Source organism: Saccoglossus kowalevskii, chromosome 13 (genome assembly GCF_978046115.1).
Source record: "Saccoglossus kowalevskii chromosome 13, keSacKowa6.1, whole genome shotgun sequence".
NCBI lineage: Eukaryota > Metazoa > Hemichordata > Enteropneusta > Harrimaniidae > Saccoglossus > Saccoglossus kowalevskii.
The window spans coordinates 11,248,329-11,260,749 of NC_140653.1; the positions used below are offsets into that span (position 1 = coordinate 11,248,329).

At 37.4% G+C, this 12,421-nt stretch overlaps 1 protein-coding gene across 2 annotated transcripts in view; it reads left to right on the plus strand.

The window, feature by feature from the left end:
* Positions 1-629: 629 nt before the first annotated feature.
* LOC100372378 (uncharacterized) overlaps positions 630-12,421 on the plus strand; it is a 38,187-nt gene continuing 26,395 nt past the window's right edge. The window contains exon 1 of one of the 2 annotated variants that reach the window (XM_078011085.2): positions 630-867. In XM_078011085.2, coding sequence (XP_077867211.1) covers positions 816-867 — 52 coding nt within the window. In that variant the 5' untranslated portion in view covers positions 630-815. Of the gene's footprint in view, positions 868-8,013; positions 8,347-12,421 lie in introns of those variants that run through there. The other variant, XM_085506921.1, reaches the window with a different exon arrangement.

Genomic DNA, 12,421 nt, shown 5'->3' on the forward strand with positions numbered 1-12,421 from the left:
CTAAAAGGTAAAAGAGAACTTTCGATCAGATTCATACTTACAGTGACTGATATAATATCTTATGTTATGGTAGACACACTGTGAAATTAACACTGCAGTCAGTGGCGGATCTAGGGGGTTCTTAGGGTCCGGACCCCCATTTGGAAATTTACTCAATTTGTTTTTGTATAATATAAAAAAAAATCATTAACTTAGTCTGGCGATTTTAAAGTTTGGACCCCCCCCATAAAAAAATCATGTATCCGCCCCTGGCAACTTATCTGTTGTATCTGCGCATGAGTCAGTTATATATTTGCTGGAAACACATAACACTATTAAAGGCGCCGGTCGTCGTACAGCCAGATACCTTCTGTGATCGTGTTTATATGATGAGATTAAAACATTGACGCTGTCACCGTACACGTTTGTTTATGAACAGCAACCTGTTTAGTTTGTACTCAATCAATTAAAACTCTGGTTAGATCACAAACTATGACATGGACATTATCTTTCTCGGGAATTAATTCATATCCCTGAACGATATATTGAATAGATAAGAGCGTGAAAATGAATGAATAATTCACTTCTTCGTAAATTGAGAGTATTCATAGCGCTGTTCTCGTGAAATTGAGGTCTTTATTGTGAGTATACTGGACTGTAAGGTTATGATCAGTCATCATTTCCAAAGCTAGCGTCATCGGTTTACGCTCCGCTTCCCCGGTATGTTGCGCACGTTTAAGCTCCAGTCTGTCAGTGCCATAACGCGCCTTTGTCGACCTGAAGCGACCAGCTGTTTTGGAAACTGTAAGGCCGACATCTCGTAGCACAGAAGGAAGATGGCTTTTGATGACGGCGAGGAAGGTGGCGGTGGTATACCAATGTTTGAAGGTGAGTTTTCCGTCAATCCTACATGGACGGAAATTTTCAGCGTTCTTGTTCCATCGTAAAAAGTACTTTTCAATAGACCTACTTACATTAATATGGCTATTACCGCTCGTGCACACTAGGCTGATTGCAATGTTCGTACAGGTGAACAACATCCGATTTGATTTATAAATTGTTATTTTTGATACTAAACGATATTGTCGTTTATTAATTGATGTGGTAAAAATATAGATAACATGTCGATTTCTCATTGACTGCGTGTAAGTTCAATGTTAATATTTCAACATCGCTTGTAATGATTGAAATCGTGCCGCATGGTGTGTTTAAAGTCAACTATGTGCGAACTCCATTGACCCGGGATTCTGTTATATGTATATTTATACTTTTTAATCGATTAGTGCGCGTAACTGCTGAATAGGTCGCGATATGTAATCTTAATATTAGCATTTATCTCTATAGAGTCATGTTTATTCATAACGGTTGAGATTCGGGCATACTATATAACATGATTTCGTATAATACACAACATAAATTTATACATAAAATATGATATATACAATATGTAATGGAATTATTGTTATAATTATACTACATATATATATATTCAATAATACCTATCACTGGCCCCAGGCTGCAGATTCAAGTCCTATTAAATTTACATATTCATACAACGTGAGTCTTTATATTTCCCAGGTTGATCACCAGTTGTAGCTATGCCCACGTGCATATTAATGACACGCTGATTTAATCGCTGTCACGTGACAACTATACATGTAATTGAACACGTGGTCCGCGATACTGCGATGTATTCAGTAATCTCTGTCGGTGTCGTCTGGAATTCTGGTATGTTTTCCCGCCAAAATTTAAATGCTTTCCACCATGACCGACCCAGGCTATTGCACGGATAAGAGGTCATGGTGACTTGTTAGTGGGTTTATCAATGCAAAATTACCGTAGCGTACAGTCGTCGGCTATTGGGGCACACCACAGTTTCTGTCGGGGTGGTCAGGGTAGAGTTAGTCAAACTACAGGGGGCAAACTACAGTAGGAGAAATATGCCATGAATAATATTACACGAGGAGATGCATGTTGGGCACATGGCACACAGAGGAGGGAAAGAAAGAGAGAGACAGTTATGTCATCGAGCAAATAACAAAACATTATCTGCAGAAATATCTCAGCTAACCTAGTTCAAGTAAAAGTCAATCCATTCAATGATCAACGTCGGTCACGTATAATCCATAGCTTCATATAGGAGCATTTATTAATATGATGGCACGCGAATGTGAAGTGGGTTATTTCTCAGAAGAGTGTATAAAAGAGGGCGCTGTATGATGTTCAATCACGTCTTTGCTTGGACGGAATATATTGTCAATTAATTAATTAAATTAATTCACACGTTGTTAAACTACACTGACAATGATTGTCATAGTAACCATTTCATGGATAATTCATAGCATATTACACAAGTGGGGCAGAAAGAATGCATATGGAGATCGTCGTGTGTACTCATTAATGTAAGTCTTGTAGAGATAAAAACGTAACATTCTCCGTAATAATGTTTAACTATGCATGACGTCACATCCATCTCATTGATTCGGGGAAGATATAGATAAATTTGAGGCCAGACAAAAATGCAAGATACTCACAATTGTCGATCCCAGTAGGCATGTCCCGGGAAAAACATGGTACTGCACTGTAATCCGAACAACAATCTCAGAAATTAGCGTAAATCAGACTATTATAAAAACCCTTTTTGTGTGTTGCTATGAAATTATTCTGATTGCGCGGGTCGGAAGAATTCACGCTGCCACACTAATTGTAAGAATACGTGCAGTATTGTACTGAAATCCCGCGAGTCGATTGAATGGTCGTTCACGCAGGTAAATTACTCGTAACGTTTTGTGACAGCGCCCCCATTGTCGAGCTTTTGGAAGAACGGAGCCACTATCTTGTTGGTAGCAACTTAGCATTTTCTTTAAAATAACGTGCAACTGATAGCACAATGTTTTATAAATATACTATAAATTCCGTGAGTGAGTGAATCTAACTAGAAAGAAGCATAGTAAACCACGGCCACCGTGGCTTAACAAGTGGATAGACAACGACCACTGCGCTTCGCAAGTTCGATTTTTCGAACGTCGTTACCGATAGTTGGTGCGATTTCTATACAAGGTATCATGATGTCAATAGCTGAATTGTTTTTTAGATATCTGTTGCATAGAGTAAGTTTCATACAATATAATTAGTGACCCTCGTCTTTCAACTTCTAAACGCAATGTCAACTAAGACGCACATTCGGAAGCTGATGTATATAATTTTATCCACCTTTTTTTTTTACATAATTACTTGTTTTAATTATTAATGTTTTCAAGCCATTAGAAACATTTCTGACGTAATAAGTTGCATCATAACCAATTTGGCATATACCAAACATTATTTCGACTTAAATGTAAGTTGCGATTTGTATTTGCATGTGAGTGGACTCGTTATTTGCGCGTACTCTACTATTTAAAACCGTCAAAAATATAATGCCGTATAAATTTAGTTGACGCAAGTAGTACTACTCAAGATTTGGTAGAAAAACTATCTATATTTTTGGATTCAAATATTGAAACATGATTTTAGACCTTTACTCAGTAAATTGTAAGAGGTTGTCATATACGCGAAACAATGCATTTGTGATGTAAATATCTACTTTTATACAATTTGTACATCTCACTTGTTTTAGGATGGAGACATAAAATTATTATTGTTTATCTCTAACATTATGTGAATCAAGTCTTTCCGATGTTGGTTTTCTATAAAATCGTCAGCAGAATTTAATTTAAACCACGATGAATTTACTGCGTTTAACATTCAAACGTCAGCCTGAGGTTTATAAAGTTTTTACATTAAAAAATTATCTCAAGTTATCGAAAAATTTAAAAACATAAATCTCTCAATCTGAATGCACTTTCTGATTTTTTCTGATTATTATAATAGTAAGTCAGTCCCATGTAGATGATTCCTCGGACGATTGTATCCACTACGTTAAAAATGAATATTCTGGTTTTACTTCAGACCACAGTGTTTGTGGTATTTTCAAAATAGGTAGATTTAATAGTGTGGATGGAATACGGTTAGATGAATGAGAAATATCGAAGATCAAGTATACAGTGGTATTATGTGCAATATATCGATGTTTATGTCCTGTGGGGAAAGTTGCATTTAATAAATTTGACTTGTTCGCTAATTTTACCCTTTTTATTCACATAAAAATATATCGTCAATCATGATAAATTCGATGTTTGATGGGCTTTTTGAACCGGCACATCTATCGTCTCGGAAAATAAATGGGACAAGATACAATGAAGATGATTTGATGATGGGCGTATTTGGCGGTATATAGAATTGTCAAGCTCTTGTCATTTTTATTTCTGAAAAAGTACTATAACCTGGACAATTAGTATATCCAGGATTCAGTAATCTTTTTTTTCGAATTTCGTGTGAAATATGGCATAAATGTGTGTTGCCGAGCGTGTCAAACCAATTCCATGACTAAACCAAACTACCGACTGCAAATCAAATAGAGAGAGGGACCTTATAAAATCACAGAAAGCTATCAAGTTGCTCGTGACTTGAGAAAAATGAAAAACTTACATAGTGAGTGTCCGTACACTTCGAAGCATATGATTATTTAAGTATATGTAAATCCGGACGTATGAGCATTTGCGTTTCCTATACAAACTGGCACAAAAATATTAGATAAAAAATCGTGTGGAAATTTGAATTTAAAAAAGTCGAAGTGGAACCATATAATCAATATCGATCAGCTCTCAGAAATTATGAACCATAAGTTACCAAATGAATATTAAACAGTCCTGGAAGAAACAACAAAATATTTGTCGAAATGAATGAATAAGGGAAACAAATTATAAATATACAAATTATTTAAAACACTCACTGGAATGGAAAAAAAAGACATCTAAATGAAATAAAACACTACAACACGAGGAGACACTGTTTAGAATCAGTGACCATCAAATTGAATTAGGTAGAACACAAAGAACACGCATAGAAGAAAAAATAGACTTTGTAATAAATGCAATGAGAAAAGTAGTCGAGAATGTATTTCACTTCATTCTAGTAGATTATGAATTATATAAATAGGAAAGGAAATCCGTATTTTTAGACGTGCAAAAAACAAAAACAAAAAACTTTATAAAAATATGCAATTCTGTAGTATTGCATTGGCACGAATATTGAAATAAATACAGCTGACGATGTAGTCGACTATTTATGATGCTATTCTTCACCTAAAAACGCAGGTGTAAACCACTTCTCGTCACACGGTTTCTAATAATCAGCCATCAATTCACTTTAACTAGTACTTTTCCATGGATCTGTCATTTGTTCCAATGCATTGTTATCGGTACATGAAGGGATGTTTCCGTCGAACAGCTCTGTACTTTAGTCCCACATAATTATGCGAAGTACGCTCTAGTATCCGTCTAGTCAGAAATTTCTACCTGGAATATTGTTATTTCAAATTATTGTACTGTAATACACGAGGATTTCATTCAAAAACGATTGCATTGCATTCAATTCAATTACATTTTATTTCAGTACATACTAGTATATGCACGAAGTTATTTTCCAAAACTCGGACCACTAAAAGAATTAGTGACCTGAGGCCAAAACGATGGTAATCGTGGTTGTGTTTTCTGGATGACACCAATACCAATAATCAAACATGAAAATAAGTCTTGGATGGCTACTAGTAATTTAACTAGTTACTTCTAATATCCCTACTGCAATTTAAACAAATAATAATTAATAACCTGGTTAACTGTTTTTTTTTTTGGAATACCCTCTCCAATAGTAGCTACTCATAGTTAATACTTACTTATGTGTATCCAACATAAAATGGATTGACCCTGAATTTTCAATTTAGTTTTCTCCATCCTCACACCACTGAACCACTTCGGACATAGTCTTTCTAGCAAATAGTTATCAATGTGATGGGGGGGGGGGGTGTGATAAAATGAATCTTAAACCAGAACAAGTGAGCATCTGTTCTTAAACCCGCAATATTTTCATGATATCATGACTTGTATTTATATACGGGTATGCGAGACACCAACGTTCGGTGTAAATCACGGGCCGGTAGACCATAACCCCCAAAACCCCGACATTGGAAACAGATTTACAAGAAAAACTCACCTCTTAAAGATATACACTAGTTTAAAATCATTGTGAAATGGATCTTTCACCTTATATAAAATACCCATTTGATTCCTGGGTATGCCAAAAAGAAACCCTTCGGCTATTGAAAATGTCCAAAAGGGACCCATTGTCCATTTTGAAACAACATTTATAGACCCTTGGGTGGCTCGCACACTCGTTGATACGTTTCCACTAGTGACACCCACCAACCTTCAAGGGAAAGCGCACAGCACGATAACTGCGATGCGTTAAACATCCAGAGTTTCTCGGATTTAGGAAAAATGATAATTCGTTTCATTTTTAATTTTTTTCGTGCGTCACCCTGGCCTGTCATGTCAAAATACCAGGTATTTTTTCCCATCTGGTCGGTGGGTTTAATCACATACATGGCATGCAGACCAGGTTAGATACAATTATTCATGTTATGTTGCACGGTGTATTGTGTTAAAGCGGGGAGACGTCACCTGCGCTTGCGCGGAAATTGAGTCCCAAGCGACGATAACAACACACGCTAAAAACGCAAAGGCTCATGGGTTACGCTTGTCTGTAAACAATGACACGCTATGGCCATCTGACGCATGCGCAGGTGACGACTCCGCCGCTTTAATAAGTAGGCCAAATTCAACATCAAATTCTTTGCAGCCTCTGGCTTTAACCCAGAAAATGAAACAGTACTTGTCGTGCTGCTAAACACCCAAGTGGGCTGCCACACTATGTGTGTCACCATTATAGTACGTAATAAGCATACCACATACCCAGATGTGTCAAGCCATTAGTAGCAAACGTCGAGAAAACATTCCTTATCTATTTTGCTTCGCTCAAACCGGAAGATAGATTCCATGATCACGGAATAAAGGGGACAAAGCAGGTAATTAGTCGGACGTGTCCTGAAAAGTTCATGGTCGGACATGCGCTCACACACCAATCGGCAGAAAGCGCAAATCGGAGTAATACGAAACCACGTGGTAGTCGTGTCCCGATTAAACTACTTATTTGTAATTACAGCCCATGCGGCCATGAGTGGGTAAGAATGTGTTGGTGGTTTAATGTGCACACAGCCCTTCCGTTTCATATAAAGAGGGTGTACAGAGATGTGTTGGCCTAAGCATGGATACAGTGATTAACTAGTACTGCATATTCACATTCCTAAATTAAGTCCATACTGTAAAAATAAGGTTTTTCAAAACTAATCTAAATTGAGTACATTTTGATCTAGGTTCGGGGAATTATCTTCAAAAGACTAAATTATGAGTGGGCCTTTAAACACCGATCCAATCAGATTTTATTCGATTCGTTTCATTGCCAGGGCCATCATGGTGAGTATACAGACCATTGAGTTCTGTGAATGATTCCTCGTGATTGATGTCCGACAATAATGTATTCTGATCCATTATCAGGAGATTGTAAATTCTCACATTCATATTTTATTTTATTTCACTAATGACACGTGACATTAGAGATATCACTTCTTTCGCAAGAATGACACAATATGAAATATTAATATTGCAAATTCGCCGTGTAGATTATAAATATTGCATTGGCTTTAGATAATCAGAATCAACCCCTGGATGCGTAGTGCCCACGGGTTGCCATAATTTACAAATATTTTGTTTCGATGCAGCGGAGCATTAAACAACGTAATTTTACAGCATGGCATGTTAACGTGTTGATAAATGTTCTGGTTATAAATCCGATCTGGTAAAAAATATTCTATCTAAAACCTATTTAAATCAGCGAAATAAAATGAACCGAGAATTTTGACATTTTAGCTATTATTTAAAATAAAATAGAAATGCGTTGGAGGCTGTTCTCCGTAAGTGAAGTACTTAATTTATGCATCAGCATTCACAGTGTCGTCATATTTCAATGCGCATGCGCACATTTAATTCACTGGCAGGTTTATAAATAGTTCACATTCATATTCAAATGAACTCACTGTACTTACGACAAGCGTATATTGTGGGTTGTAATTTACATGGGAAAGCGGTCGGTGTATGTTACGTGGAGTTCCTCGACCGACTCTGTGCCACCATGCAACGACCCTTCAGTTTACGCGATGTGGATGATCCACGCCAAAATTAACTCCCCCGTTCGGATTATCGAGTGACGAAACGATGTAATCTCCAGGGGAGGAATAATCCCTGAAAAAACCTCGGTACAGAGGACTCGGTTCGATTTGAGCACCGTGAAGCGTGTTTGGTTTCAACGAAGAGGTTCTGACAATGTCGTCGACCATGGGTGGATCTTACCTAGAGGATGATGATGACCAAATCAGTGAGTAATTTTGTTGTTTCAAGTCATCGTATAGTCAATATATGGCATGGTAATTAGGATGGCAACTCCTTGCCTTTGGAGTGACACTGTGAACGTCACAACAACACGGAAGAATATGACGAAACGTATTTTATGCATACCTTACTAGTGTTTTGATCGACACTTCCGCCTTGTGTGACCCATATCCATACCCCTCCCAGTACTCCCAACCACCTGCTTTATGAATCGTTTATTGTACAATTGAGTCGCCGCGGGTGAGCGATGACAGACATTACCACATACCGCGAGATGGTATTGTACTGGGTATTTTCAATCATCGCGTTCACCGTATGTATGATCGTCTGCCGACTCCATAGTCAATGACCTACGTAACATAATAGAAATATTCAATAATATCGCGCCACTCGAACCGTGACTTGCGATACTATAGGCTTAGCCTACTCAGCGACCACGGTACACATCGACACAGGGGCAAACACCTAAAAGGAATGCGGTTGCGTTTTACCTTACCTCCCTCAGCTAGTAATTCAATTGTGTAAATGTTGTCACGAAAGATAAACGGCACAATGAATCACTGATTTAGTCGATGGTATTGAAGGCCACGGAACTCGGTGATATGACAAGCGATCACTCACGTTAGATGCCCCTGGTGTTGGCAGTTTACGCCCTAAACACTGGCAGATGTGTTTTGATACTATTCCACAGTAATCACTGTAGACAACTTACGGTTGCTAAGCACCGCGGCCTCCTTTTCAGCGTTAACGGTTCCGATACGTATTTTTCGTCCACACTGTGTATAATAATAATAGTTTATTACGCAACTGTAATCTGATGTGGATACAGTAAGGTAAAAATAGTGTAAAATAAAGCAACTAAAAATAACTACAAAAATATAATGATACACCAACCACGTGCTATGGACATCGTAAAACTCGTTATTAATAAGCAATAATCGTAACAATATGACATTAATAAGGTTTGCTGTGCCAGCGGTGGTCTATTCCAAAATGACAGATGAGTGCAACTACGAAGATAACTACTTACCGCTGCCACTATTATATAATAATTTCGTCCTCTATTGTTTATTTCAGGGATGAGTCAGATATATGTGTGTAGTATGCCATGTATGGCCTTGATTTATGTTTAAACGATTATTCTGACTAATGACCTTCATTTTCAATAATTCGCCATCGGTGACCTATTTATTTATTTAGTAATTCGCATCTTAAAACATTATCCCAAGTTTTTAAATTCCCTGTTGAGGTCATGAAATGCTTGTTCCTATGGTACAAAATTGACTATGTACATTATATAACATTTACGAATACAAAACACATGTATAACCGTTCGAATCGTTGTCTAAGAATATTAAAATATACTCTCACTCATATGAAATGAAATTACACAAGTCACAGTAAAAGTCAATGAGTTAATATCATGTATACAATAAATGAACCCGATTACTTTCCTATTCGACCGTGCGTATCACTGATACCGGAAGACTCCAAATAACGAGCAAGTTTCCGGGACGCCAATTGTTTCCATTAGGTAATAATAATGTTTATATCTGCCAGATTCGTCTTCAAGTTTACCTTGCTTGTTTTAAAATCTCAAAGCTAACGGCTAGTATTCTGTCATAGTACTAATATCGGCAGTGTTAGGTTATCGCCTGAAATTCTGCCCAAGAGTGTGCCTTTCAAAGATAAACGCATCGCATGAATAATTAATAACAGTTTATAAACCACGCACGGTGTTTCGTGGATAGTTCAACTTCAGATACAACTTTCAATAATTCTGCATATATTCAAACGCAAACTCGTGTCCTTGACCACCAATGTTTACGACATATCATATATTTGCGTGTGTGAGTTTACTTTGAGTATTTATGAAATGTCGACGATAAAACTATTCATAACAATAAACCCCCTTGGGTGACTGACTGATTCCGAGTCGCAGACAAGGTTGATTTATTAAAGTATCGTCCTAAAACTCCTCTGTCCGGGATGTACAATCCTTCTAACGGGCTTTGATGTCTGATTTAGAACCATCGAAACAAGAATTTTAAAACGTTACAGACAATTTAAATTAAATTTAATGGTACTCCCAACATGATTTCGCGGAGTGGAGGTAAATAATGTCTCTAAATAAGCTGTTATAGAGAAAGGCTGAGCCAAATTTCCAACAACTTATTCACACATTGCTTGTCGCCTGATTATACCGAATTAATCGCCTCAGCACTTCGCAGAATCGACGCGATAACGACTATAATCAACGCTATACGTGAACGGAAACACTAACCCGCAGCCAGATAAGACAAAACGTCGTTTCTAATTGGCTTGCACCCCGTCGTTGTAAATTCTTGCTGTTGATAGACGAATAATTACCAGAACTTATAACATATATTGTGGTGCTTCCCCGGTCTTTCTCCCGGCAACTAAATTCACAAAATTTTGTTATCACGCGGAAACACCTGTCGACACTAAAGAATACTAACCATTGTACAGCGTATAAAATGAATATTGGTTAACTCTTCCATTTTGAGTCACGTGATACGGCGGGCAGCTCGTCAAATATTAATTGAAAATGCATATGGTTTACGTAAGTTGTGAATTCATTCTTCGGAGAACCATAAATATACGAACCCGAATTAGGGAATAATGAGTTCAGTCCATCCCATGAGAAGCAGAGAACTTAAGATTAATCTTTACTTTGTACATTCAGTTGTACACGTCAGATATTGTCTGGGTGATGAATGCTGCAAGACTCTTAACTCGAATGGAAATTGCATACTCACGAGATCTACAAACAAGGCTTTAAATACTAAATAGGCTATTCCCAAAAAACATATGAACTTGCTTGTACCCATTAATTTCAAATTTGTCACTCCCTCCAGGAGAAAATCGTGAGTGATTCCAGTTAGTGTTTTATATGCAGGTACATGACGAAGCAATTTGTCACATGACCGTTAACCAAACGTGATTCATCCAAATGTAATATCCGGGAACGGAACTGCCTTTGTCGAAATATCATCGACGGAAATAAAATTCGTATGTAGAATTGGAATCGTCGAAACAGCGCCAGGGGATGCACGGCATTCATTCAACTGTGTACGATACTGTATCGCACATAGGCTGTATTGCACATTTACCAAATACGGTAGCACGTCACGGTCCCTTATTTGGCAATACATTTCCCAGCACGACGTAATGTTTGCAGTTCGGGACGAATTAACCCAGGAATTCCTGTTTAGTTTCTTGTGACTGGACAACAAATGAAAACTATGAACAATAACTCATTCTTGTTTACATTTTAAATTTCACTGAATTTAATTTTTTAGCTTAGCGGCAAACAAAATAAACATAAATAACAATTGAAAGTCAGCATTCGCGGCGGTTCATTTTACACCCAATTATTATATTTGACTAATATATACATAAATAATTTGCAAGAAATGACGGAAGGTGATTTTCAGATAACAAATTTAACCACTGGGGTTTGGCATGGCAGCGAGTTAGCACCTGACACCGGCATGACAGTGAATTTGCGTAAGGGTCGGGCCATTAATTGTTTGGGGTGACTACAATCTGAACAGCGTTCTACAGCGTTATATTGTAGAAAATCTATGCTCAATATGGAATTTCAAAAATGAAAGTCATACTTCCTTGTCAACCACAAAATTAATCTACTAGGAAATTTCAACCCGTGAACTAGAAAAAATGGCTGGCCGCTGATACCATCATTTTTAACAAAGATTCCGACATAGTTTCAATGCAAGATATCGTCAACAAACGGTGTGCTATGACGTGTTCGGTTCTCGTGACGTCAACGTATGTGTTACAAACGTAGAGATGAAAAAAGATAAAATGTACGGGTAGGGTTCGAAATTACTTGAAGAGTAAACTACATATGCAGTAGGTTATCGTTACTATCGAAAGAATACAACAATTAAACGAACACAGCAAATGACCTTCGGTTTATGGACATGGTCTGTTCACGCCCGTATTCAAAACAGACCGCTGAAAAACTCTAAGTCGGTACCCGGACTATATGAATTTAGTCTATTTTCTTTTTTTAG